This window comes from Neomonachus schauinslandi, chromosome 4, assembly GCF_002201575.2.
Source record: "Neomonachus schauinslandi chromosome 4, ASM220157v2, whole genome shotgun sequence".
NCBI classification, from domain to species: domain Eukaryota; kingdom Metazoa; phylum Chordata; class Mammalia; order Carnivora; family Phocidae; genus Neomonachus; species Neomonachus schauinslandi.
This window is the reverse complement of record NC_058406.1, coordinates 117,719,440-117,744,771: the sequence shown is the minus strand read 5'-3', so window position 1 is coordinate 117,744,771 and position 25,332 is coordinate 117,719,440. Positions and strand designations below refer to the sequence as shown.

Sequence of the window (25,332 nt, the reverse complement as noted above, 5' to 3'; positions counted from 1 at the left end):
TACCCAGCTCCATCTGATCCACTGGAACTCCACCCTGTTTGGCAGTATTGATGAGGCCGTGGGGAAGCCACATGGCATTGCCATCATTGCTTTGTTTGTTCAGGTAAATCATCCCCTGTCGTGACTGTTGTATTGTTCAGGGATGCTTATTTCTGATTCCTTTGCAGAATATTTTGTGTGCTCTCTCAATTTTATTACTTTTTTAAACTCCTGTGCAGAGAACACAGGTAATTTGAAAAGAGAACACTTGATTTTTCTGGCTCGTAAGAGGGCAGCCATAGTCATTGGTAGAAGATGGTTCATTTAGTCAGTAGACATTTTCTTCCAACTGGCCTTCAGGGTCTTTGGAGAAATGATGTCGAAGATGTCCTGAAGGCAAAGTTCATTTTATTAATGAAAAAGGATTTTAGAAAATGTTTTTGGACCCTGGCTTGCTGTGAAATCGAAGAAAAATCGACGATGTAATCATGTAGTAGACTCTTTTAGCTCTTTGTTATTAATAATTTTCAGTCCAAGATGATTTGAAGTGTCCGATAGAAAAACACTGATGAAATAAGACTGGCGAAGATCTTGGTGGATACAGTCAATATAAAGTTTAGATTTGAGCTCGTGGTGGGCACAGGATATTAATTAAATTAATTTTCAGACTACATACTTTCAAAAGTAAAAATTTAATCTAGTTCTCCCCCCGTGGATCTTTTAACTTTGTCTCGTCATCTGTTGGATGTCCTAAAAGATTAAGAGGTAGAAGAGACTCTGCTCTCTCCTTCCCCATCCTACAGAAGAGAAACTAAGGGCCAGAGAGGTCAGTCACCGGTCACAGACACACACAGATATGGTGTCACCGTCAAGACCAGAAACCACTGCTGTAATTGCAGTTCTGCGTGGTTCTCGGCTGCCTTTTGGAGAACGTGGTACCTGAGCGTCACATTAGCCCAGTGATCGTTAGTAACTTAATTTTCCGAAGACAGCGGGGCCTTCACAAACCTGCCTTTTTTGTGTCATATATATTTCAGTAGTATTATTAAGCACAACAGTTTTCCATTGTAAATTTCTCTCTCAGGTATTTGTCTGTTGATGTTTGGAAGCAGCCATCTGGCTTTAGCCTTTTAATATTTTAAGATCAGTATCTTGAAAGTATGACACATGTCATAGAATTTAAAAGCAAATTCTTACAGTTTTAAATGAACCTTCTTACTGTTTACTTCATGGTTTTTTGTTTTTGTTTTTTTTTTTAACAGGCAGGGCCCTGTATTTCTTCTATTTTATAACTGCATTGTATAAGTAGAATAAAATTATGGTATCAAGGTATCGGTAAAAATGTTTTGATAATCTCTAATGTACTAAAGTAGTAACTATTGAAATCCATTTTTGTAACCTGAAAAAGTTAATAAAGCACCCAAATTTGAGAAGTTGAGGCAATAGAAGTAGAAGGCAGTGTCTTGTTATTAAAAAATAAGAGTGAAATAAAATAATACAAATACCTGAGCAGTCATTTCTAGAAGGGAAGTAAGCATGTTTGTTTCATCTCTGGAGTTGGTATTCAACAAATATTTGTGAATGGAGTTAAATATGAGAATATTTTCACTTAACTGATCCTTAGCATAGGACAGGTGGCGTGGACTAATAGAGCACTCGGCTGAAAGCCAGGACTCCGGGAACCAGCATCAGTATTCCAGGAAGAAGCTCATTGTTGTAGGCCTGGGGAAGCTTGCGAGTATGCGCACTGGTTCTAACTTTCCCTGAGTTTGCTGTAAGGAGAGATTCTGGTTATCTAGGAGAGAGTAAAGTTACAGAAAGACTGAGAGAAGAGTTTCATGAAGGAAAGAAGAACTGATGAGGAGTGTCCACCGAAGCAAAGAGGAGAGGGACTGAAGTCCATCTGGGGCTCTCACACTTCGGCAGGAGGAGTGGGAAAATGGGAGGGGGTCAGCATAGGCAGTGAGCGTAGGTTTCCCTTTCAAGCAGCGTGGCTCAAGAAAAGAAAGACAGATGGGGTAATAACTCATGCTGATGTACAGGAATGTTCTCTGTTTGTTTCATTTCAAGATCTGCGATCTGCCTGTATTTTTATTCTGAGCAAAAAGCACTAGTGCAGATGCAGAGTTTAAAAATACTGGCAAAAAAAGGGATACTTGATGTATAAGAGGAGGAGACAAGAGGATAGAATGCAGGATGGAGAGCTTTTGTGGCTAGACTAACCTCAGAGACCAGGGGGCACCCACCCTTTCTCCAAAACAGAGGGTCAGGAAGAAAGAGTGGGTAGAAATGGGATGGATTTAAAGGTGAAGAAAGGCAGCCCTGCTCGGCGGGGAGTCTGCTTCTCCCTCTGACCCTCCCCCCTCTCATGTGCTCTCTCTCTCTCATTCTCGCTCTCTCAAATAAATAAATCTTTAAAAAAAAAAAAAGGTGAAGAAAGGCAGGAAGTTAGAGGAGCTCATGCCTGATGACCTTCATTATCTCTGAGACATACCAAGCAGAATTATTTCTAGAGCAAGGGAAGCATGGGTGTGGGATTGGGTTTTGAAATAGCCCGGGAGGGGAATGATAATAGACTTGACAGTCAGTGTGGGAGACCCACTTATGACTGAACATCATAGATGGTGCAGGACAAGATCTTGTGGATTGTTCTCTATCCAAGTAGAAGAGTAGGAAATTCTCGCAAATTGTTGCATTGATCTCTTTGCAGAGCAGATGATTTGGGGGGGACACAGGGATTAGAGAATTGAGGATGGTTGGAGAGGTGTCATTCAGTAGGTAGGAAGGGAAAGAGACAAAGCCAAGAGGCTCCTCGGAGCCGTGGCTCCTCAGATCAGTGAATGGCGAGAGAGAGAAGAGAGGGTAAGAGCTGCATGGATGAGGGGGCGCCTGGGTGGCTTAGTCGTTAAGCGTCTGCCTTCGGCTCAGGTCATGATCCCAGGGTCCTGGGATCGAGTCCCACATTGGGCTCCCTGCTCCGGGGGAAGCCTGCTTCTTCCTCTCCCACTTCCCCCTGCTTGTGTTCCCTCTCTTGCTGTCTCTCTCTCTCTGTCAAATAAATAAATAAAATCTTTAAAAAAAAAAAAAAGCTGCATGGATGAGAAGTTGGGGTCAGAGGGAATGGTTTTCGGAGTTGAAGTTTTTGGAGTGAAAACAAATTCAGGGAATGTTCTCAGGATGGGTGCTGAGGTGGAAGGGGGCTGATAGCCATGGGCTGAGGGGTGAAGACGCATTCCAGGGAGTTGGAAGTCCTCCGTAGTGGCAGCAGGAGGTGATGATGACAGGGGAGTGACCAGTGGGTCGTTTTTTAAAAAACTTGGCGACAGTTGAACTTCGCCACAAGGAGAGCATGGTAGTATCTGAGGAGGATGGTCCACTCGGAGGACGGCCTTTGTGCCTGTGGGTCAGAGTATGCATCGGAGGGTACCCGCAGGGCACTGACCACAGCTTTCAGCCCTGTCTCTGGGGGAGACTGCACAGCGTCCACTCGGAAGGCCCGGGAGAGCTGGGCCTTGAGCAGCCCTGAGGGGTTCACACAGACCAGCAGGTGGTGGCACCCTGTTGCAGAGGGCACAACGGCAATGAGGTGAGGTTCGAGTGAGAAATGGAAAAGCACATGGCCAGGGCCGGGCAGGGCTGACGGGTTGCCTTTTGGATGGTGAGCGGTAAGGAGGTAATGGGTCTTGTGGTTCTTGGCAGACTCCTGGTACCAGGCTGTGTTGTCACCTGGCCTGCTCTAGGATTTGGGGGACTCAGCTGTGCAGAGTAGCGTCTATACTTGCTGTTTGGTGGTTATCACCTCTTCCTACAGAGATCTGGCAAAGAAGGAAAGGGAAGAGATGGAGTAATAGCCGGAGTTTGTTGCAGATTTAAAACTCTTGCCCATAAAGTACGGAATCTTAATGGAAGAAGGAGCCCGTGAGAGTTAAGTGCTAACATATGTAAAAATTGTATTTGATGCTGTTTGGGCATTCTGAGTGAGGGTAATAATGGGTGATATTAATTGAATGAGGACGGTCCATGTCCTCTTCTGCGGTTAAACCAGTACAGCGAAGGGAGGTCGGTTGCCCCGAAGATCGGGCCCAGGCTTCTGCACTCAACGCGTGCACTTGCCTGAAGTATTATTTTCTTAACTTTAGAGAATTCATTTTGCATCTTTAAAGCCTGTCTGAGGAATGGCAGACACTTGGGAAATAGTTGAAGTCTTGACTCTTTTGAACCGATTGGCCTGTCTTAGATTATGTAAGTGTCTTGTCTCTTTTCTTTGCTCTCTGATGCCCTTTCACCTGGCATATTTCTCATGTGGTACACATGGCGAGAAACTGGGAATGTGGAGATGTTGACAGCTTTCCTCACTCCTGTAGGTCATCCTGCACAAATTTGTGCAGAAGAGAAAAAGCAAATGATAACATTGTTTATCTCGGATTTTAAATTACCTCCTGTCGTTACTGTCCTCCATTATCATGGACCGTTGAAACCCGGTTGAAAAGTGGAAATCAGATGGCGTTTATAATTTTTAAAGTTAAAGTCAAGAATACTTAATGTCAAATTTCTTTTGAAACCTCACATTCTTTGGAGCATTTTTTACACTAAAAATGTGTAATGATATATAATGTTTTAAAGTAGAAATCTGTGAACAGCATATTCTGATGTGTGTAAGAATAAAATGGTGATTATATGATTATGTCCAATCTTTTTTTTTTTTTTTAAATTTTATTTGACAGAGAGAGACACAGCGAGAGAGGGAACACAAGCAGGGGGAGTGGGAGAGGGAGAAGCAGGCTTCCCACGGAGCAGGGAGCCTGATGCGGGGCTCGATCCCAAGACCCTGGGATCATGACCTGAGCTGAAGGCAGACGCTTAACGACTGAGCCACCCAGGCGCCCCTATGTCCAATCTTTTTTAAAAAGGTTTTATTTATTTATTTGAGAGAGAGTGAGCACGAGTGGGGGCGGTGGGGAGAGGGGCAGAGGGAGAGGGAAAAGCAGGCTCCCCACTGAGCAGGGAGCCCGATGCAGCAGGGCTCGATCCCAGGACCCTGGGACCATGACCCGAGCCGAAGGCAGACACTTAACTGACTGAGCCACCCAGGCGTCCCCAGCACAGGTACAATCTTTATAACAATGATCTAGAATGCCAGAGGCAAAAATGAAAGGGTTTGGAATGTGATGAGCAATTTTAATTCAGAAATATCCTTGAAATGTTTACATTGCAGTATTCTATCATTTGATATACAGTTGGCCCTTGAACAAACATGACTTTGAGCTGCATGGGTCCACTTAAACATGGATTTTTTACAGTACTGTAAATGTATTTTCTCCTTCTTATGATTTTCCTAATAACATTTTCTTTTCTCTAGCTTACTTTATTGTGAGAATAGAGCATATAATGCATGTCACATTCAAAATACTGGTCAACAGTAGGCTATTAGTAGTTTAGTTTTTGGGGGAGTCAAACATTATACGCGATTTTCAACGGCACGGGGGTCAGTGTTCAGGGGGCGACTGCAGATAGCACAGTGGGTGATAATCTGTACACAGCAAGATGAATTTAGAATGAATTCTTTAAAATGTCTAAGAGCTAAGTTTTTTTGTTTTTTTTTTAAGATTTTATTTATTTGACAGAGACACAGCGAGAGAGGGAACACAAGCAGGGGGAGTGGGAGAGGGAGAAGCAGGCTTCCCGCCGAGCAGGGAGCCCGATGCGGGGCTCGATCCCAGGACCCTGGGATCATGACCTGAGCCGAAGGCAGATGCTTAACCGACTGAGCCACCCAGGCGCCCCAAGAACTAATACTTTCTTGTGCTAGCCTCTCTTACAACTTCAATTTCTCTATGTAGGTGCTGACCTGGTTATTAATGAAAAGGTATTTTACTTATTCCCTGAGAAGGAAATTCAGGTAGACTTGAGCTTCACTTTCTGTTAGTTCTTTTGGATGAAAGCAAACTATTTAAAGATGGTTGTGGTATGGTTTATGCTTTATGTATTGCAGATAGGAAAAGAGCACGTAGGCTTGAAGGCTGTGACTGAAATACTCCAGGATATCCAGTACAAGGTAAGTTTTTATTTAAAAGAAAATAAAAATACTGGTTATGAAAGCAGACCCCAAGACCACTCTCAGATTTGATGATTCACTCCAAGGAGACTCATAGAGTAGCTGTTACTCTCATGGTTGTGGTTTATGACAGAGGAAGGCTACAGATCAAAAACGAGGACAGTGCAAACGTTCGTGGGGCCAAGTCCAGGAGAAACCAGGCACAAGCTTCCAGCTGCGCCCTCCCAGTGGAATCACGTGGGGATGAACCTAAATCTTTCGGCAGTGATGTGCCACAACGCATGTGAAGTGTGGCCAGCCAGGGAAGCCTAGCTGAGCCTTTGTGTATAGGGATTTTATGAGGGGTCAGTTATGTGAGCATGCAGTGTCTGTGTAACTGACCTCCACTACCCTGCCTCCATCCTTTCCGCCCCCAGCCCCAGCCAAACCAAGCCTTCATCACAAATCACATTGTCGTCGGGGTAAACTCTATGGGTCCAACTGGTATAGCATGGCCCGAGGCCTCAGGCATACAAAAACACTCTTACCAGGCAGAATATCCCAAGACCTCAGAGCCAGTCAAGGCCAGTCCTCAAGACAGGCAGCTTTTTGAGCAACCCAGGCCTGCTGAGTTAACCCCTTACGCCCATTGGTTATAGGAAAGTTGCGTAAATGAAGCAAAAATTATGGCGACTATACTTCAAAGCATTTATGTTAAAAAAAGAAAAAAGGCAAGTACACGTAAGCTGTAAGATCACATATCTCAGAGAAGGTGATTTAGTTTGATACGACTCTGTAGTGATTCAGCCCACCTTTGCTGGGAAGCCAAGTTCTGTTGTAACCAGTACCTTTTACGCTCACGTTGAATCGATTGAATCTGAGTGGCCTTGGAGGGCAGTAGTTTAATCCTGGATGGCTACTGCAGATACAGCACAGAGATTCAAAGACCCAAGGCTGATCCAAAAATCAATCTGGGAATGAAGTCTGATTAGCTCTAGGCCAGCGCAAACCCAGGGCATCTTGGACTGGGCAAAAACATCTACCATAGATTTCCTGAGCAGGCTTAGAATGAATCCAGCTACCAAGGGAAAGCACAGACTAGTCAAAAAGCTGGTAAGAAGAGGGAAGGACGTATTTTGACTGACATTTGTCCAATAGAAATGGGTTGAGAAATTTTCTTTTATTGCTTCAGCTCATACAACATCCGTCTTTATGGAATACAGGGGGCTGGTGGGAAGCAGGTAAGCTGGATTCTTTAATGTGTCAAATAGTTCTTAGAAGTAAGGAAGAGACTAAGAGGTTACACATTAACTTGCCCTGTTATGTCTGCATTGACAGAGTCATCTTACAAGAGACCTCCAACTACTGCGACAGGTCTGTTTGCCTCTAGGGCCTGAGCAGTTTAAGCGGCACTGTTTAAAATAGTGATTGCAAATGTGACTGTTGAACAATGGCACAAATATTTTAGTGAAATTCTTTATTTTAATTTTATTGAAATTTATTTATTTGTTTATTTATATATTTTTAAAAGATTTTATTTATTTATCTGAGAAAGAGAATGGGAGACAGAGAGCATGAGAGCAGGAGGGTCAGAGGGAGAAGCAGACCCCCCACCGAGCAGGGAGCCCGATGCGGAACTCGATCCTGGGACTCCAGGATCATGACCCGAGCCGAAGGCAGTAGCTTAACCAACTGAGCCACCCAGGAGCCCCAATTTTATTGAAATTTAAATACAACTTTGATAAAAGTTGATTAGAATTGAATTTTTTTTTAAAAGATTATTTGAGAGAGAGAGCACAAGCTGGAGGGGAGAGGGAGAGAGAATCTCAAGCAGACTCCATGCTGAATGCAGAGCCTGTCTTGGGGCTCGATCTCAGGATCCTGAGATCACGACCTGAACCGAAACCGAGTCAGATGTTTAACCGACTGAGCCACCCAGGTGCCCATAGAATTGAATATTTTCATTCAGGTGTTAGTTTTCCCTCTCTGCAGGAAGAGAGCATCTACAATAGATCCTAGAGACAAGTTACCAAATGCAAATGAAACAAAATGAGAATTTAGGAGGCAGGTTGTAATGCCAAGATTAGGAGCTGAGGTCAGAGTAGCAGGGGGAAGGTCATTTCAAAAGCATTCTCTGAACCAACCAGGGTACAGGCATTTTACACCAAAGCCCAACTCTCTGGTGTGGATGTGCTAGGAGCAGGAAAAGTGGGACAGACAGACACTGGACAGACAGTTGTAAGTTTCACTCTGAAATTATAGGGGAAATTGAACTGTGGTCGCAAAGAAATAGTTATGGACTCAGAGCAGGAGTGTCTTGTTGGAATCAGCCAATGTGGCTCTGGTGAGAAGACAGAATGAGACAACGCCAGATCTGTGCGGTCCGGGGTGCCATTTGAGAAAGATGTCAACCTGCGTTTTCAGTGCTAACAATTTTTTTATTCTAAAATTTAGTAGGAGTCTTGGGGCGCCTGGGTGGCTCAGTTGGTTAAGCGGCTGCCTTCAGCTCAGGTCATGATCCCAGGGTCCTGGGATCGAGCCTCGCATTTGGCTCCCTGCTCGGCGGGAAGCCTGCTTCTCCCTCTCCCACTCCCCCTGCTTGTGTTCCCTCTCTCGCTGTGTCTCTCTTTGTCAAATAAATAAATAAAATCTTAAAAAAATAAAAAATAATAAAATTTAGGAGTCTAATGATAACATATGGTGAATTTTGTTTTTCAGGGGAAGTCCAAAACAATACCCTGCTTCAATCCTAATACTTTATTACCAGGTAGGTGTTAATCTTGATCTCATCAGGTGAATTTTAACTGTGTGAATATGATTGCGTTGTTTACCTCCCAATACATATAGCCATATGTTATTAGTTAGTAAAGTTTCTTTACAATTTACTTTCTCTGTAGTAGGTAGCAGTTTCAGACTGCTCTACACATGGGAGTAAACCTTTTGAAATAATAAACATTTTGTCCCTTTTTCCATTATTCTCTGAAGAGTTTCCTTTGGATTTTCATTTGCAAAAATTGCTACCTCTGTGTAAAGCATGAGCATAATAACATAACTTTGATATACTTCTAGGATTGGTCAGTGAGGTTCTTAACTAATCTCTAGAGTGAATTAGATTTTATATCTAATTTTAATAAGGTAAACTCTGCAGTGCTACTATCCTATAGATGTTATTCTAATTATTTAGGTATACCTACACAGGTAAGAATTGGGTATAAAATACTCAAAACATAGTTTGTAGTTAAAGGTTGTTTTGTACAAAATTTTGGTCTTCACATTTCTCTGCCTAAATTATATGCTGTTTCTTAGTGTTTTGTTTATTTGTTTATTTATTTTTAAAAGATTTTATTTATTTATTTGACAGAGACACAGCGAGAGAGGGAACACAAGCAGGGGGAGTGGGAGAGGGAGAAGCAGGCTTCCCGCGGAGCAGGGAGCCTGATGCGGGGCTCGATCCCAGGACCCTGGGATCACGACCTGAGCCCAAGGCAGACGCTTAATGACTGAGCCACCCAGGCGCCCCTGTTTCTTAGTGTTTTAAACAAAACCAAATAGGCTGATGCACTGTATGTATCATCTACGGCTTACATTTAATTGCTTTACAACAAACCAGTTTTTACCATGTGTTGAACATTTATCCACCATATTTGATCGAGAGTTCTTCTAATGCAGAACTTAAAGATTACATAGGAATGATTTGTTTTGTCCTGTCATAATAGGACTTCCGTGTTTTGCTGTTGAGGGAGATGTATAGAGAGGGCTAAGACAGAATGTTTAAAACCACAGTCTTTGAAGGCAGACTGTTTAGTTTTGAATCTGGCTCTGCCAGTTATTAGCTGGGTGACCTTGGGCAAATTATGTAACCCTTTGTGGTTCAGTTTCCCCATCTGAAAAATGGGGCTAATAATAGTACCGTAATAGTACCTGTCTCATTGGTTTGTTGTGAGGGTTAAATGAGTTCATGTGAGATGCTTAGAATAGTGCCTCCTATGTAGTTAGTATTGGGTTAGGTGATGAATAAGTCAGGTAAATCCTTCAATAAAGTAAAAAACAACACAGATCCACTTCTTCTAAAGTGACTAAACTGGATCTGTACGAACACACATATATGTATATATCAGGTTTGGATAGCCATCTTTGGCTTATATAGTGATACATGGATAGAAATCACTATGAATATTAGGAAGAGGGCTCATCGTATTTTCCCATTGGTTATTTTCTCCGTGATGATTAGTTTAAGAATGCATATGTGAGGCTGTAGTTGAAAATGACCTCATTTGGAAAAGTTGTTTATAGGCAGTTTGTAATTTTGAAGATTATTGTTGGCATCTTCAAAATTATTATTAATTAATTTCCTGTTTTGTGACATGTCCACCCGGTTGCACAGATCCTTTGCTGCGGGATTATTGGGTGTATGAAGGCTCTCTTACCATTCCACCTTGCAGCGAAGGTGTTACCTGGATATTATTCCGATACCCTTTAACTATATCCCAGCTGCAGGTGAGTATAGCACTTCAAATCTTTCAGAAGAAGTTCTGAGCTAAAGGTTAAATACTATTTCTGTAAAAGGGAAATGTCTGTTTTATGTTTTAGCTTCCTTTAGATCAGTCACATCTTCGCAGATGAAAGTTAGATGTCTTGAACCAGTGAAAGCAATTGAAAGGTCAGGGATGAATAAAAGCCAGCTATCGTTTATGATCTGTATTTTAAAAGTTAGTTTTTATAGAGTAAATACAAGTCACTGAAATAGTCAGACTTTTGATTAGTCTAGTTATTTCTTTGTGTGGGATTCCCCAGGAGTGAAGAGGAGAAAGGTCTTGGAAGTGAAATTGTTGCTTATTTCTGTGAGTCATGTGGGCTTTGTACAATACTTCTTCCTTGGCTTGCACAGGAAAAGTTCTGTAAGCAGAAGGGTGAAGGAGGTAAAAAGAATGCTCTGGAAAGAGCTGGATTGTTCTCTAGCTCCACTTCTGGTCACCTGCTTCTCACCTTGGGCTTTGCGTAGGTGCTCTAAATGCTGATGCACAGTGGGTGGGGGCACTGAGTTGAACTGTCATGGGATGTTAGCTGGTGGAACATGAGGCAACATCATTATAATGTGTTTAAATAATGATTTTGATATTATTACAAAAGAGGTGCTTTAAATGTCTCCTGTCCTCCAGGGATCTCAGGGATGTGTTCTAAAAGGCTGTATTTTTCCCTTCATGATCAACCTCAGAGGGCTTAGGCTATACTCCAAACAAATGAAGTTTCCTTTAGTGACTTTTTACAAATTTTTATTACATTTCCTATCACTTTCTAAGAACTTTAAGTGTATTAACTACTCAGTAAAGCCTTCCTTTGCTTGTCCTTAAATCTTCAAAATCCTTTCAACCTTTAACAGTTTCTTCTTCTTTTTCTTTTTCTAAGGATTAATTTTAAAACTTCCCAATTCAGCTTCTCCATCCTTTTACAGACTTTGATCACACCACCTTTCGGCTTTCATATTTTTAATATGACAAATCCCTTATTTATTCATATATCCCTGTGTTCTTAAAAGAAACTATTCCTGAGTGCCAAACAGACACACAAAGAATATAGAGATTAAAACACAGTCTTTACCCTCAAAATGTTTACCATAGAGTAGAAGAGGCAGACAATCATACAGACGGTTATGTTGATTGTGAGGAGTAAGGTGCTCCAGACACACATAGGAAAGAAACCCAACCTGGCCTAGGTGGGACTGGGAGTAATTCCTGAAAAATATTAGGAGTAAGTCTGGTAAAGAAGAGGAAAGAAATTAGAAATTTGAGCCTAATGTTAGGGATAGAAGTTTGGACTAATAATTACGGGTTTGGATTTTAACCACAAAGATGGTAGCTGCTGTAACAAAGAAACCTCAACATTCCAGTGACCTCTCACAGAAGAGATTTATTTATTTATTTTTAAAGATATATTTATTTATTTTAGAGAGAGAGCATGGGTGTGTGCACATGCCAACTCAGGGGAGGGGCAGAGGGAGAGTCTTAAGCAGACTCCCTGCTGAGCTGGGAAGTGCATTCAGGATTCATGTCCAGGAAGAAGAAATGGATTTGATGATGAGTTGAGCTCAAGTTGAGGAGGAGACAAGACAGTCGGCTGATTGCCAAACCTCAGTATACCTGGAGGAGATGGTACCATGCAGGGAGCTAAGAAGGACTTAAGGACACCTGAGAGGGAGTGATGTCCTGGGGCCCAGGATGGGGGAGAGGATGGCCAACATGTGGAGGAGGGGAGGGAAGTTAATAGTGACAGATGCCTCAGAGAATTTAAGGAGGGTGGGTGCTGCCTGCCCGAGTGGCAAATAACTATACCTTATAGAAATGGGCCCAGATGCCACTAGGTGGTTTTGGGATCCAACCCGGTTCCGGGTGATTGTCAGTGGTTTGGGTGCTTAACACTGTCCCCTTTCAACTCCTGCCCTTTATGATATCACAGTTCCTTTGAGATCCTCTTTCTATATGAGACCTTGTCAGGAAAATCTCACTGGTACTAGAGAAGGTTTCTACCTTTTCGCCCTGTTTTGTGTCCTCAGGTGGAGGAGTTTGGTTTCTTTTGACAGAAACACAGAATGAGACCTTCAGAGGCTGAGGTGGACATACAGATTTAGGGATCATTGGCATAAGAGAAGGAGCCAAGGGACACAAACAAATGAGATGAAAGAAAAGAGTATGGGAAAAGAAGAGTGGAGAAGATGGGAGAAGCAGTCTCTTGGGAGGTTTTCCTGAGAAAATTTTTATAAGAGAACTCTTTTATAAGAGAACTCTTCCAAAGCTGGTAGGGTCCCATGGGACTTACTACTCTCCATTTGCCATCTGGTTACTCCAAGTCACTTCTCTCGCTGATACCACATTTCTGAAGCAGGGAAGAAGGTTTGGGATGAGCAGGTGGGCATGTGAAGGCCGTTGTTGGCTGACCCGTCCAGGTCAGACTGAGACTGCAGCCTCAGCTGTCCTAAACTGAGGCGGGAGAGTTGTGATTGTTCTGGGAGTGACGTATATCAAAGAGCGAACATCCCTCTGCATTTACTTTTCCTACACCTTGCTTTTAAGGACAATGATACACATTTCCTCATTGTTGCAGTAAGTAGCACAACATCTTAGATGACTAAGTTTCAAACACTGAAGCTTAATACACAATATGTTTTGCTGGGGACTCATTCATTGGCCTTTACATGTCCCTGATTCTATGAACACAAGCAAATTACTGATTAGGTAGTATGTTGCTGTAGTCCTATCTTCCTTTACCCTTGTCATAGTCAGATGTTAGGATGTGGAATTTCTCCTTTGAGAGTAAGGTGGATAATTTATTCGTTAATTCATGGATTCGTTGATTAATTTGGTAATTTGGCATTTTCTATATTCCAGGAGCTGTAGTAAGCACTGCAAATGGAGGACCAATAAGACATGGTTCTGACCTCAAGGAATTCACCATCTGGGGGGAAAGGCAAATATGTTCACATTGAAAGAATAGTAATTTCATGTGAACAGTGGTTTGGTATGACATGAATATGCCCTAGCACATAGGACAGGCACTTGATAAGATTTAGCCATCTGGTAGACCTTCCCCAGGCCAGATAATGGGGTGTGGTGTGAGTGTTAGTGGGCATTGCCGACTGGGGAAGAAGACTCTGCATGGGCACAGAGGCCTTTGGAGATGTCCACAGTTAGTGTAAAGGGCCAGGGTCATGAAATGCAATTGGAGAGGGGATCATGGGCCTGACACTCACCAAAGAGCCTTGATGTTGTGCTGTGGAGGCTTCCTGAAGGCAGCAAGGAATTACTGGAACGTTGTGAGAAAGAGAGAGAGACAAGACCAAGTCTAAATTTGAGAAACCTCTCTGTAGCTCCCATATGAAGATGTCAATCTGAGTTAAGATTGTGAAGTGGGATGAAAGGAGAGGAATGGCTTTAGAAATAATAAAGCAGTAGAATCAGTAGAATTGGTGACTGACGACATAGGAGGGTTTTCAGGGAGGATGAAGCCACATATTACTCCCTGGATTTTGGCTTGAGTGACTGATGAGTGTAATGTCGCTCTTCACCATGACAGGGGATAAAAATGGAAGAGCAGGCTTTATGCAGAGTACTATGAGTTTGTGGTTGTAAATGCTGAGAGTTTGAGGATGCCTTTGAGATGTCCCAAGAAAGGGATGTAATACATAGGTGATGGTTGAAGCCACATGTGGAGAAGAGGAGATCCTTTAGGGAGAGAAAAAGAAACAATGCAGAGCATAGGGAGGGGAGCTGATAGGGCCATGCATTGGGACAGTTGTCCCCATGGAATGACTCAAGGGGTGGGAAGAGTCAGGAGGTTGTTGGGATGTAATATCTGGAAGCCAAGGGAGGCGTGAGTTTTAAGGAGGAGGGAGTGGAGAGATGGAAAGTATCAGATTCTGCACACACATTAAGTGAAGGGCGGAAAAGTATTAATTGGATTGAGCCACAAGGAGAGGTCTCAGGCATGGAGATGAAATGGAAGAAGCTGAGTCTGCAGTCCCATTTGTTCAGCATTGCTCTATTTAGGGGTATTTTTCTAAAAATAGATCAAACCTTTTAGTGAAGAATAAAACTTTTATCAGCACAATAAATTTCTGTTTATTGGAAGTTAGCTGAGATTAACCTTGTTGAGCCACAAAAGAGAACATTCTTAATTCCTCTTGGAATTCCATTAAGGATTCCCTTGCCAGCATGTTAATATGTGGGAATGTTACTGTTGAAGTATACTGTGAATGTTAACTGATGTTCTGTAAATGTGAGCAATAAAGTTTTACTCCCCTGTTGCCTAGCACGTTATGCCAAAATTCAGAGACAAATCACTGTGCCTGCCTTTGTGTCTGGCTGGCTTCAAAGGGAACCTTGCTTTCTATTATCCCTTTGAGTAAGGCCGGTGACAGACTCTAATAACCTTAACCCACCAAGTCATTTCCTTGATTGTTGGGAAAACCTATATCTTCCTAATTGGGAGCCAAAGCCAAAGGAATGTGTATTGGAAAGAATAACATCAACTGCTCTTGAAAATAGATGACTTTCCAATTAGCTGCAGCTTTTTAAGAAAAAAGATTTAGGTACTATTAGCACAAAGCTCCATTACAGCATCTGTTCAGAGGACAACGGTGTTAAAATGCGTGCGCGCACACACACACACACACATTAAAATGCATTTTAGGTTGTTTTTGGAAAAAAAAAATTACAATCTTTGGAGAATGTAAATTAGTCTGTTCTTGACTCAAATGTTTTAACTGTTGCTGCTCATATAACTTCAGAGAAAGCAGAGCAAAAACAGAAAGGGTCCAGAGAGGGCAGTAAAAATGAGGACTAAAGGGAAGGTTGGGATTCTAGAATTCAGACCAAGAAAAATTGAGACGTCTCATGTTATTACCCTTAAAGAGGAACAGAGACGGAGGGAGGGATTATAAAATATTATTTGTATATAAAATAACAAAAGGAACGACCAGTAGTAGGTAGAATCTTTGCATAGCTGAGTATTTTGAGAAATATAAAACTTCGTATTGAAGAAAAAATGTTTCCTTTTAGATCTCGGGGTTAATGTATGTAAATTAAGCTGCTGGATATTATTATGGAAACAATTGGTCTCTTGAAATGTACCATCTGCCATAGGATAAGAATGTCTGCACTAGCCACATTACAGAAAAGGCTCTAAATCATCATAGTTTTTAATGAAATGCACAGCATCTCAATTAAGGAGGAGTCATCTGTTGACGTGCAGCGTTGACAGTTAAGCCTATCATGGAACATTCACATCCTCCTGGGTACTCAGAATTCTAGAGTAAGCAACTGGAAGCCCCTGCTCAACTGAATTTTTTCATCTTATTCTTGGTTAGCATACCATATGCTAGGGGAAGAAAACATGCAACTGGATGGATTTCAATGCGTGTAATTTTATTTTGCTGTGATCTATAACTGTTAAATTACTTTTCAATAAATAGTGGTCTAAGCATTAGGAAGCTGAAGGAAAAAATTTTTTCAGCTGAATTGTTATGTTTGGAGATGAGATTCCAAGAACAGAATAAAATACCAAATTTCATCAAATCTGTCAACAAATTGTAGGACCCATCCTGATTTTCAGAGACATGAAAATGTGAACAATATTCGGAATTGATAATATGATGGCATGTGTGCAAGTATGCACGCATACACAGAGAAATGATTAAGTTTACTCTCCGTTTTCTACTTTGCTTCTCTCTTCTTTTTCTGTTTCCCCCTTACTCATCTATTCCTACTTCTTAGTTTATCTGCTTTCTCCAGTTAGATGCTCCTGTCTTTGTTTTTTTCTTTCTCTTTCAACTTCAGTAACACCAGTGAAGCAAAGGAACATAAATGTGTTCACTGTTTTTCACTATGTGGATATATGTCTGTAAGAACTTGGAAAACCACTTCAATTTTCTTTTCTTCTTGGTTTTGCCTCCTCTTCATCCTTCCCCGTTACATATTTCTTAGAGGTTGAGAAGTGGGACTCTTCCTAGCCCTGACAGCCCGAGTCAGGGTATGGTGTGTGCTTGGCCAGTGGGATCTGAGAGCCCATCTGGTCCTGGGTGACGAAAGAGGTCTGATTAGGTCCAGGACTCAGCAATAGGGCCTTTCTTGTCTGTGTGCTCCCCACGTGGGTTCTAAAGACCCAAGTTGCTGTGGGACCACCACATGGTCATGTTTGAAAATGATTTCAAGTGATTGGGAACATTTGTTGTGAATTTTCTTCCGTATCCATGATTCTCAAACTTGGGTGGGCTTGTTCGAACACAGATTGCTGGGCCCCACCCCAGAGTTGCCGATCCAGTAGGACTGGGAGAGGAACTTACTCCAGGAAGCACGCTTTGAGGACCCCTGTTTCTTGTCTACTGGCGTTTACTTCCATGTGTAATTTAGAACCGCATTGTAACAGCAGAATGCAGAGTTTCTTAAGGGAAGCATTGAATATCCAGTGGAAACCATGTGAGCCACATATATAAGATTAAGATTTCTAGTGTCCACAATAAAACAGTCTAAATATAAATAGCTGAAATGAATTTAAATAGTATATTTTAACCCAGTGTACCCCAAATACCATTTTAACATGTAATGAATATGAAAAAGCATGAGTGGGGGGTGCCTGGGTGGCTCAGTTGGTTAAGCGACTGCCTTCGGCTCAGGTCATGATCCTGGAGTCCCAAGATCGAGTCCCGCATCGGGTTCCCTGCTCGGCGGGGAGTCTGCTTCTCCCTCTGACCCTCCTCCCTCTCATGCTCTCTGTCTCTCATTCTGTCTCAAATAAATAAAAATCTTTAAAAAAAAAAAAAAGCATGAGTGGGATTTTTTACATGGTTACTTCATGCTAAGTCTGACTTCACGGTGTGTCCTGTGTTGCCAACACATCTCAGTTCAGACCAGCCGCATTTCAGATGCTCAGGGGCCACACTGAGACCGTGCAACTCTAGATTCTCCTGGGACACTCCTTCTTCCCTTTCTTAAAATGTGTGGTTTTTAGGCACTTGTGGGGAGTTTGGGATGTATTTCCTCAGTGTCTTCCATGATAGTGCTTCCTCTGTGGTCACGAACTCTATATAGACTGTAATTTTTTTTTTTTCTTTAGGATTTTATTTATTTATTTGACAGAGAGAGAGAAAGAGAGAGCACATGCAGGGGGAGTGGCAAGCAGAGGGAGAGGGAGAAGCAGGCCCCTCGCTGAGCAGGGAGCCCGATGTGGGACTCGATCCCAGGACCCTGAGATCATGACCTGAGCTGAAGGCAGACGCTTAACTGACTGAGCCACCCAGGCGCCCTAGATTGTAATTCTTGACTAAGTTTGCATTATGTGTAGCTCCTCAGTAGCTGCCCTCAAGTGAAGATGGGAAGACCCATGGCAGAGACCAGGACTGGGGATTGGAAGAAGGGCAAGTTGGCATCAGTTGTACTGGGCAGAGGATCTTCTCTTCTCTGAGCTCTTCCTCAGAAAAATTAGAAATGAGACTAAGGAGTCAGTGACAGATGAGTTGGTTTATGGATGAGAAGTCTTTAAAAAAAAAAAGCAATGATTTTAGAAAAAAAGTGAGATAGTGTGTTGAAGAAAATGAAATAACAATAAGACTGAGTACATGAAAGGTGGTGAGTCCTATCAATGACATAATCTCAGTATATATATGTATTTATGGACTATTTAAGTATAGCTGGCTTTTGACTCTTTCTTGATGGCTTCCATCAGGAATTATATTACTCGAATTCATGTATTTTGTTGCCTGATGATAAAAGAAAAAATGAGATGAGAACGTTGACTTTGATGTGTTCTTTTTCTCTTAATTTTAATGTGGTAACAGAGATGCAAGTGAAAAGACATTTGTTAGAGGATATGCACAGGAACTTGGGAACTTTTAAAAATAATTAATGCCAAACCCTAAGCCCTGTAAATTAGCACTTTAAACGCACTCCTAAAGAAAATGGTTTTAAAGCTGAACTTTGAGCGAATAATCTGGTTCATGAGTCAGTGGAGGTTGGAGTCAATGCTTTAGACCAAGCAGAGTGCACGCCCGATTCAGAGAATAGCTACTCAACTCTGCTGCCTTCAGAAGACAAGCATGTCTCCCTGAAGCTTGGGTTTCTGTCCTCTCTTTCTCTCTTGTAAATTGGTTAAAAACCAATAGCCATGTTTAAGTAGAGTAGCATTAAAAATTGACGAAATCATCCCTACTGATACGTGTGATAGTCTCTGTACTGTCCTGACATTTGAATTTCGTTGCAGACTTTTATCCTGAAGTATTATTCTGCTCGTTTCTCACTCTCTCTCTTTTCAGTGGGAGATACCGCAGTACGCGCTTGATACCATTTGAAGTGACTAAAGGTTTTGAGGGGTGGTTACTTCAGAAAAATTGGCATTTCAGAAAGACGTGTTTTCCCCTCCATCTCTGTTGATGTTTGAAGTCTTCAAAGTGTTGCTATGATCAGAGAAAAACATTTCTTGTGAAATAGTTCTCTCCAAGAATGCAGTGATTTGAGACTGGCTGGCTGTGGATTCTGATCGTCTGTTCTAGAAGAAGCTGTTTTCACAGAATTTGCTTCAGGCTGAGGTCTGGGGCTTGAAAGATTTATTCATCACTTCAGAATATGTAAATATAAAATTAACCTAGTTTTAAAATAAGCTTCAAAGTCAATCAGAAATGGAGTCTTTCTTAAAATATGCTTAGGCAGTACACTTTCTAGTGCGCATTGCTCATCGGTGACCCCGTGCATAGCGTGTGGATTCTAGTTGCCGCCATTCCTTGTGATTACACGTAGAAGGGGGTACGAGGAGGGCAGGACTTTGTTTTCTCAGTCAATTGGTTTATTATTTCCAGTATACTTTTTGCACAGAAAATTTTAGCTAAATATTTATCTCAAGATGCTAAAGGTTTGGCTTCAAAAGAAGTTGTGCCAGTATCTACCGAACCCTTCTGTGTGCCGTGGAAGTATGCTGAGTGATTCTCATGAATTATCTTGCCTTTTTTTTTTTTTTTAAGATTTTATTTATTTATTTGAGAGAGAGAGATGCAGCGAGAGCAGGAACACAAGCAGGGGGAGAGGGAGAGGGAGAAGCAGGCCTCCCAACTGAGCAGGGAGCCCGACGCGGAGCTCGATCCCAGGACCCTGGGATCATGACCTGAGCCGAAGGCAGACGCCTAACGACTGAGCCACCCAGGCGCCCCGAATTATCTTGCTTCTTACACTGTCCTTGCAAATGCTGTTATTGTCATCCCTTACATCCATGTGAAAACTGAAGCGTAAAGAGGAGACGTAGTCTGGTCGTTTGGGTTTTAGGTGTCCGAGCCAGGGTGTGAATTGGGCTTTTAAAAATTTTATTTTTTATTTTTATTTTTTTTGAAAGATTTTATTTACTTATTTGAGAGAGAGCACAAGCAGAGGGAGTGGAAGAGGGAGAAGCAGGCTCCCTGCTGAGTGGGGAGCCTGATGGGGGACTCAATCCCAGGCTCCTGGGATCATGACCTGAGCTGAAGGCAGTCGCTTAACTGACTGAGCCACCCAGGTGCCTCTGAGCTGGGCTTTTGATGCATAGCCCAACTGCCTTCATATCCTCCTGTTTGAAAAAGCCTGACTAATTTCCTTTCCACTCCGTGCTTAGAGAAAATTCAGTAAAAATACGTGCCACAAATAAGGACGGGATTCTCATGCAGCCTTGGCTCTGGAAGTTTTCCAGGTGCAGCAAACAGTAGGTGATGCTCATATTATATTCCCAACCTAAGATCCCAAGAAGGTCTAGGGAAAAACCACTGTGTAGATTAAACAGCTAATTGCTTATGTCACTGGCACTTCCGTAGAAGGATAGCACGTAGGTATGATAAAAAAGCAAAAAGCAGGACAGTACCAAGTGGGTCAGTCTTATCCCATGTAGGGAAATCAACATTTAGGGAAATCATTTGGAGACATGAGAAAATCAGGCCTTAGAGGTTAGATTTCTAACTTGCTTTCTAATATAACAAGCGACTTCCTTTTCCCTCAGCTTTGTTTCCCAACATGTATGCGAGTTTTTGGAATATTAGAATCCTGTGAGAGTCCATTCTTTTGGGGTCCGGGAGCCTCTTCTTAGGAAATGCACGTGTAAAATTTTGCATATCATTCAGGGGTTTCATGAGTCCCTCAAGTCTCTAGGGGTGTCTATACTTTTATTAGAACCCCTGAATTCGTGGATCTCCTGCATTTCATTTTAGTTCATGAAGGGCAGACTTCTGTGTCTGTGCTGTAGGAAGAACTTCTGTAGATAAAGCCCTGTGATACAGACCTGGCGGACTTTTGGGGGATTGATGCTGTTTAAAGCAGTTCCATATCCTGCGATATATGGAAGATGCGGGTTATACTGGCTTGATGGGAATTTCTGAGGAGGTGGCAGTGGAGCTGGGAGAAGAGCAGGTGGACTTGGACTTGTCAGACCCAGCTAACGTGGAAACTCTCTTAATCTTTCAGTTTTCCTCTTTTGTGAAAGGAATGAGGACTGTGTCATGTGACCATGTGGCATTTAAGCGAATGGCAGACGATGAGTCCTGTAGATAAATCGACTGATGGGAATGAGTCTGGCGAATGTTCATCACGTTTGCTTGTTGTTCAGCTACTCCTCGGAGGGTTCAGCTTCTCGGAGGGTTCAGCTACTCCTCAGAAGGTTCTTAGGGGGCACAGACCTGTCAAGTCAGAGAAACTGACCCTTGGGACTCTGGGACTTAACGTGTAATGAGAATCCATGGGATCTGGGGAGGCCACCTGAGAAAGGGAGATGAACATGAAAATTGATACTGCTAAGGGGGGGAAGTTGGGCTTACATTTTTGGAAAGTCCAAGGTTTTCATTAGACCAGTGTTCTCCAAAAAGGTAGAAGAGCAGCAGAGAGAGTCTTGTGATGAAGGACACCTCCATCTGATAAATCTAACGCCTGATCAGTGCTAACATACAGTAATACTGGAATTCATTAATTAAAGCTATGCTTGGAACACTTAACTCATTTGTTCGCCTCTTATTATGTTACAGACAGGCGTGAGAGCTTTTAGAGAGAGGTGTGTTGCATTTTGGCATGAGCAAATCCAGCAGGTTTCTGTGGCTGTTGGGGTTGTCTGGAGACCTTACTACCTCTCCTTCTGCTGTCTCCACTTCTTGTGCAGCAGTGATGTCTCATGTCTTACTAGGTTTGGAAGAATTAAGTCCGTCTTACTCTTCCTTCTTTTTTTTTTTTAATGTTATTTATTTGACAGAGAGAGATACAGCGAGAGAGGGAACACAAGCAAGGGAGTGGGAGAGGGAGAAGCAGGCTCCCCTCAGAGCAGGGAGCCTGACGCGGGGCTCTATCCCAGGACCCTGGGATTGTGACCTGAGCCGAAGGCAAGACGCTTAATGACTGAGCCACCCAGGCGCCCCCCGTCTTACTCTTCTTGAAGATTAATTTTCATTTTCTTTTTACAAACAGCTACAATTTATGCGTATTTTAAGTCACTGAGGAAACTCCAGTCTTGTTCATGTCTAGTAAATAATCAAGCTGTTTTGCTCTGTTTTTATTTTCAGATCGAAGAATTTCGCAGGCTGAGGACACATGTGAAGGGGGCAGAGCTCGTGGAAGGCTGTGATGGGGTTTTGGGAGACAATTTTAGACCCACTCAGCCACTTAGTGACAGAGTCATTAGAGCCGCATTTCAGTAGCCAGAGAGAATGGGAACAAGACGGCCTTCACCTGGGTATGTGCAGATCGAGTAAGGAAAATGGGGCTGCCAGTCCTGTAAACCTGTCACACCAGAGTTAGTCTCACGGTGATCCTGATGATGTAGCAGTGTGAGTGCACTTCGCTTTGATGAAAGGGATGACACGTTCTCAAACCCTTTTAATTACAAGTCAGGTGGCTTTAAAAATTTCATGCAGTGTTGAAAAAGAACCTCCGATCCTTGTATTTTCCCACCAGAGCAGCCTTTAATTCCCATTTTGCTTTACTACTGGCCTTAATCAGGTAAGGAGCCCCAAGGCAGAGAAGCATCCCCTCTTTATTCAAGGTAAAGAGGTAAAAGTCCTTTTTAGGGCTCCCTATGCTGCACCCTTGAAATGGCAGCAGTCACCTCCTGATGACTGAGGAACATAAAGGGATCCTCTGGAGGGGTTTGTGAGCCTCAGGGCTGACCCTCATCTAATGTATGTTTGACTTCTTTATCGGGGTAGGCGAGGGCAGATCTGGCGTGCTTTAAAATCCTTGTCCTGTGGAAGTGCTTTTATTTGAAAGATCAAGAAGCACTTACTAGGTATATGAATATGGTACGTTTCTTTATTGACTGAAATATAATCTATGCATTTTAATATATTGGATTGAATATATGCATACCTTATCCCCAAAGAGCTGACAAAATAAAACCTCACAGACATGGCAAAGATCAAATATACATAAATGACTATATCCTGGATTATTTCTTTACCTTGTGAATTGCCTAAGAATGCATAACATAGTTCAGCGCACATAGCTGGCCAACTGCTGCTTCCCACAAGAGGAAAGCATCGGTTGGAAGTTACGTAGGTAAACAGGACAGAGCTTGGACTTGGTATAATGGACCGTGGTGAGTGCAAGTGGAACAGTATAGAGTGGGAGTCACAGATGAATAGAAGTCTCTGGCTTCAAGAAGCTCAAACAGTGTCTTGAGCTAGACAGTTGACATGGGAATTTTCAGAGGTGATCATTTTGTCCATGTGTTCTCCAATCCATTTTTCTTGCTTCTGTATTACTATAACCGTATATATCCAGTACTCCATCCAAACTGTCTTTTTTCTTTGTGAATGTGCTTTGCTCATACAGTCCTTCCCACCCCTCTTGTTGCCTATTGAAATCCTAGCTACCCTGCAGGCTCAACCCAAATCCTGTTCTCAGCACGAATTCTCTGCTTCTCCCTTAAATTGTACCTTTCTATTCACATTCTTTCTTCCATTTAGCTGTTTGTGTATTTCTTACTTTCTGTGTTACAGTCAAGCTTTTAAAGGGTTGAAACATGTTCATTTTGCTTTGAATCCATCGTGACACATAACACTTGGCGTCTTGAATGTCCGTTGGCCCATTAGCAATTCTTGAGAGCTACACGTAGCTTATATCAGCCAGCCACATGCCAGTCATTTCCTGACTCTTCGTTTCTGAGTTAGCTGGTATGGTTCTTCCTCTTCGGATTTTGGAGAGGGTGAGGGCCAGGCAAAGTTGCTTTGGTAGGGCTGCGAAGGGACTTTCTGTAATTCATATGTGGTAACATGAGAGAACATGCAAGAGTGCTTTAAGCTAAGCCTTATGATGGAGGGGTTAAAGAATTCAAATTATATTTGATCAAAAATCACTACCGTGTGATTGGTTCTGGGTATCAAAGGTCAGAAGAATAGATGTCTCTGCTCTCAGAAAACTTAGAATCTCCTGTGGGGAGCCTGAGAGTAGAAAAATAAATACTAAAATAAATACTTCAGAAAAAATACAACTACAACTTATAATAAATCCATGAATGAGAAGACAAAAAAAGGCAGTGAAGGAGATTTCAGGTAGAGGGAGTATCTTTTGCAAAGGCCCTAAGGGGCTATTCCCTGTGGAGGTAAGAATTTGATGCATTGAGGTACACAGGAAGGCCCTGTGAGTCTGGGGTGTAGGACTCAAAGGGGCAGGGCTCTTATCTTGGAGGCCTTGTCAGCCTCGTTAAGGCATCTTTATTTTGCTGTTGATGCACTGAGAACCTCTAAAGACTTCTGCTCAGGGGCGTGGCCTGACCTCATGTATGTTTCCAGTAGATCACAGTAGTTGCAGAATGAACAGATTGGATGATAGTGGGCCAGGGGTAGGAGTAGGGAGGTATTTTAGAAGTGTGCTGGGTAGCCGAGGTGAAAGACGCAGAGACTCGGATACTAGACCAGGAGCCGTGGAAATGGGGAGAAGTTAAAGTGTGTTTAGTAGACCTTGAAAGTGATAGTACCTAGTTGACAAATTGGATGATGGTGGAGAGAGACGGAAATATCAAAGATAACTTCTGGGATTTGGGGGCTTTAGAAACTGTGTGCGGGTGAAGTGCCGTCATCGAATGACAGCAGGAAAACTGGAGGAGACTCTTGGGAAGTTAAAGAGTTGAGTTGGAGCTCATTGAATGAGAGATGTCTGTCAATCGCACTAGTGGACCCTTCATGCAGCTAACTGGACTTTCAGAAGCGGAGATCAGAAAGGAGGTCTGAACCAAATAGGGGAGTCATTGAGTCATTGGCATGGAGCTTGGATATACATGTATCACGTTCTAATGCTGCATGGGATCGTCTCATTAAGTGTTCACAAAATTTAATGTGAGACTTGGTAGATAAGTTCACAGAAGCACAGAGAAGTTAGATCACTGGCCAAGATAACGCAGTCTTTGAGCAGCAGAGCTGAAATTGGACCCAGGCAGCCTGGCTGGCAGAGCCTCTTTTTTACCCACTGCCCATCAGGGGTCAGGGAGCATGCCCAAGCTTGCCGTGAGGGTGGTGTGTCAGAGTGGAGTCCAGTGGGAAGGGAGGAGGGGCAGATACGGTGTGATGGCAGTGGTTGATGAGCTGGGTGGGAGGAGAGCAGAAGGCTGCAGCAATAGAGGGGGTGAAGGGATCCAGGGACACTTTTTAAACAAAAAAAACACTAGCCCTTGTCTGTATGTGGGGGTAATGAGCCAGTCGGTGGGAGGCGATGAAGATGCCACTTCTTAGGGGGGCTAATCCTAGCTGTGCAGTCTCTGAAGACTTGAGAGGGGATGGAATCTGGGGTGCCTGGCTGGCTCAGTTGGAAGAGCATGAGCCTCTTGATCTGGGGATCTTGAGTTCG

At 42.7% G+C, this 25,332-nt stretch overlaps 1 protein-coding gene across 1 annotated transcript in view; it reads left to right on the top strand.

The window, feature by feature from the left end:
• CA8 (carbonic anhydrase 8) overlaps positions 1-25,332 on the top strand; it is a 91,532-nt gene that overhangs the window by 43,957 nt on the left and 22,243 nt on the right. Inside the window, exons 4-8 of the mRNA XM_021688351.2 lie at positions 8-103; positions 5,972-6,034; positions 8,732-8,780; positions 10,398-10,510; positions 22,056-22,225. Coding sequence (XP_021544026.1) covers positions 8-103; positions 5,972-6,034; positions 8,732-8,780; positions 10,398-10,510; positions 22,056-22,190 — 456 coding nt within the window. The 3' untranslated portion in view covers positions 22,191-22,225. The remainder of the gene's footprint in view (positions 1-7; positions 104-5,971; positions 6,035-8,731; positions 8,781-10,397; positions 10,511-22,055; positions 22,226-25,332) is intronic.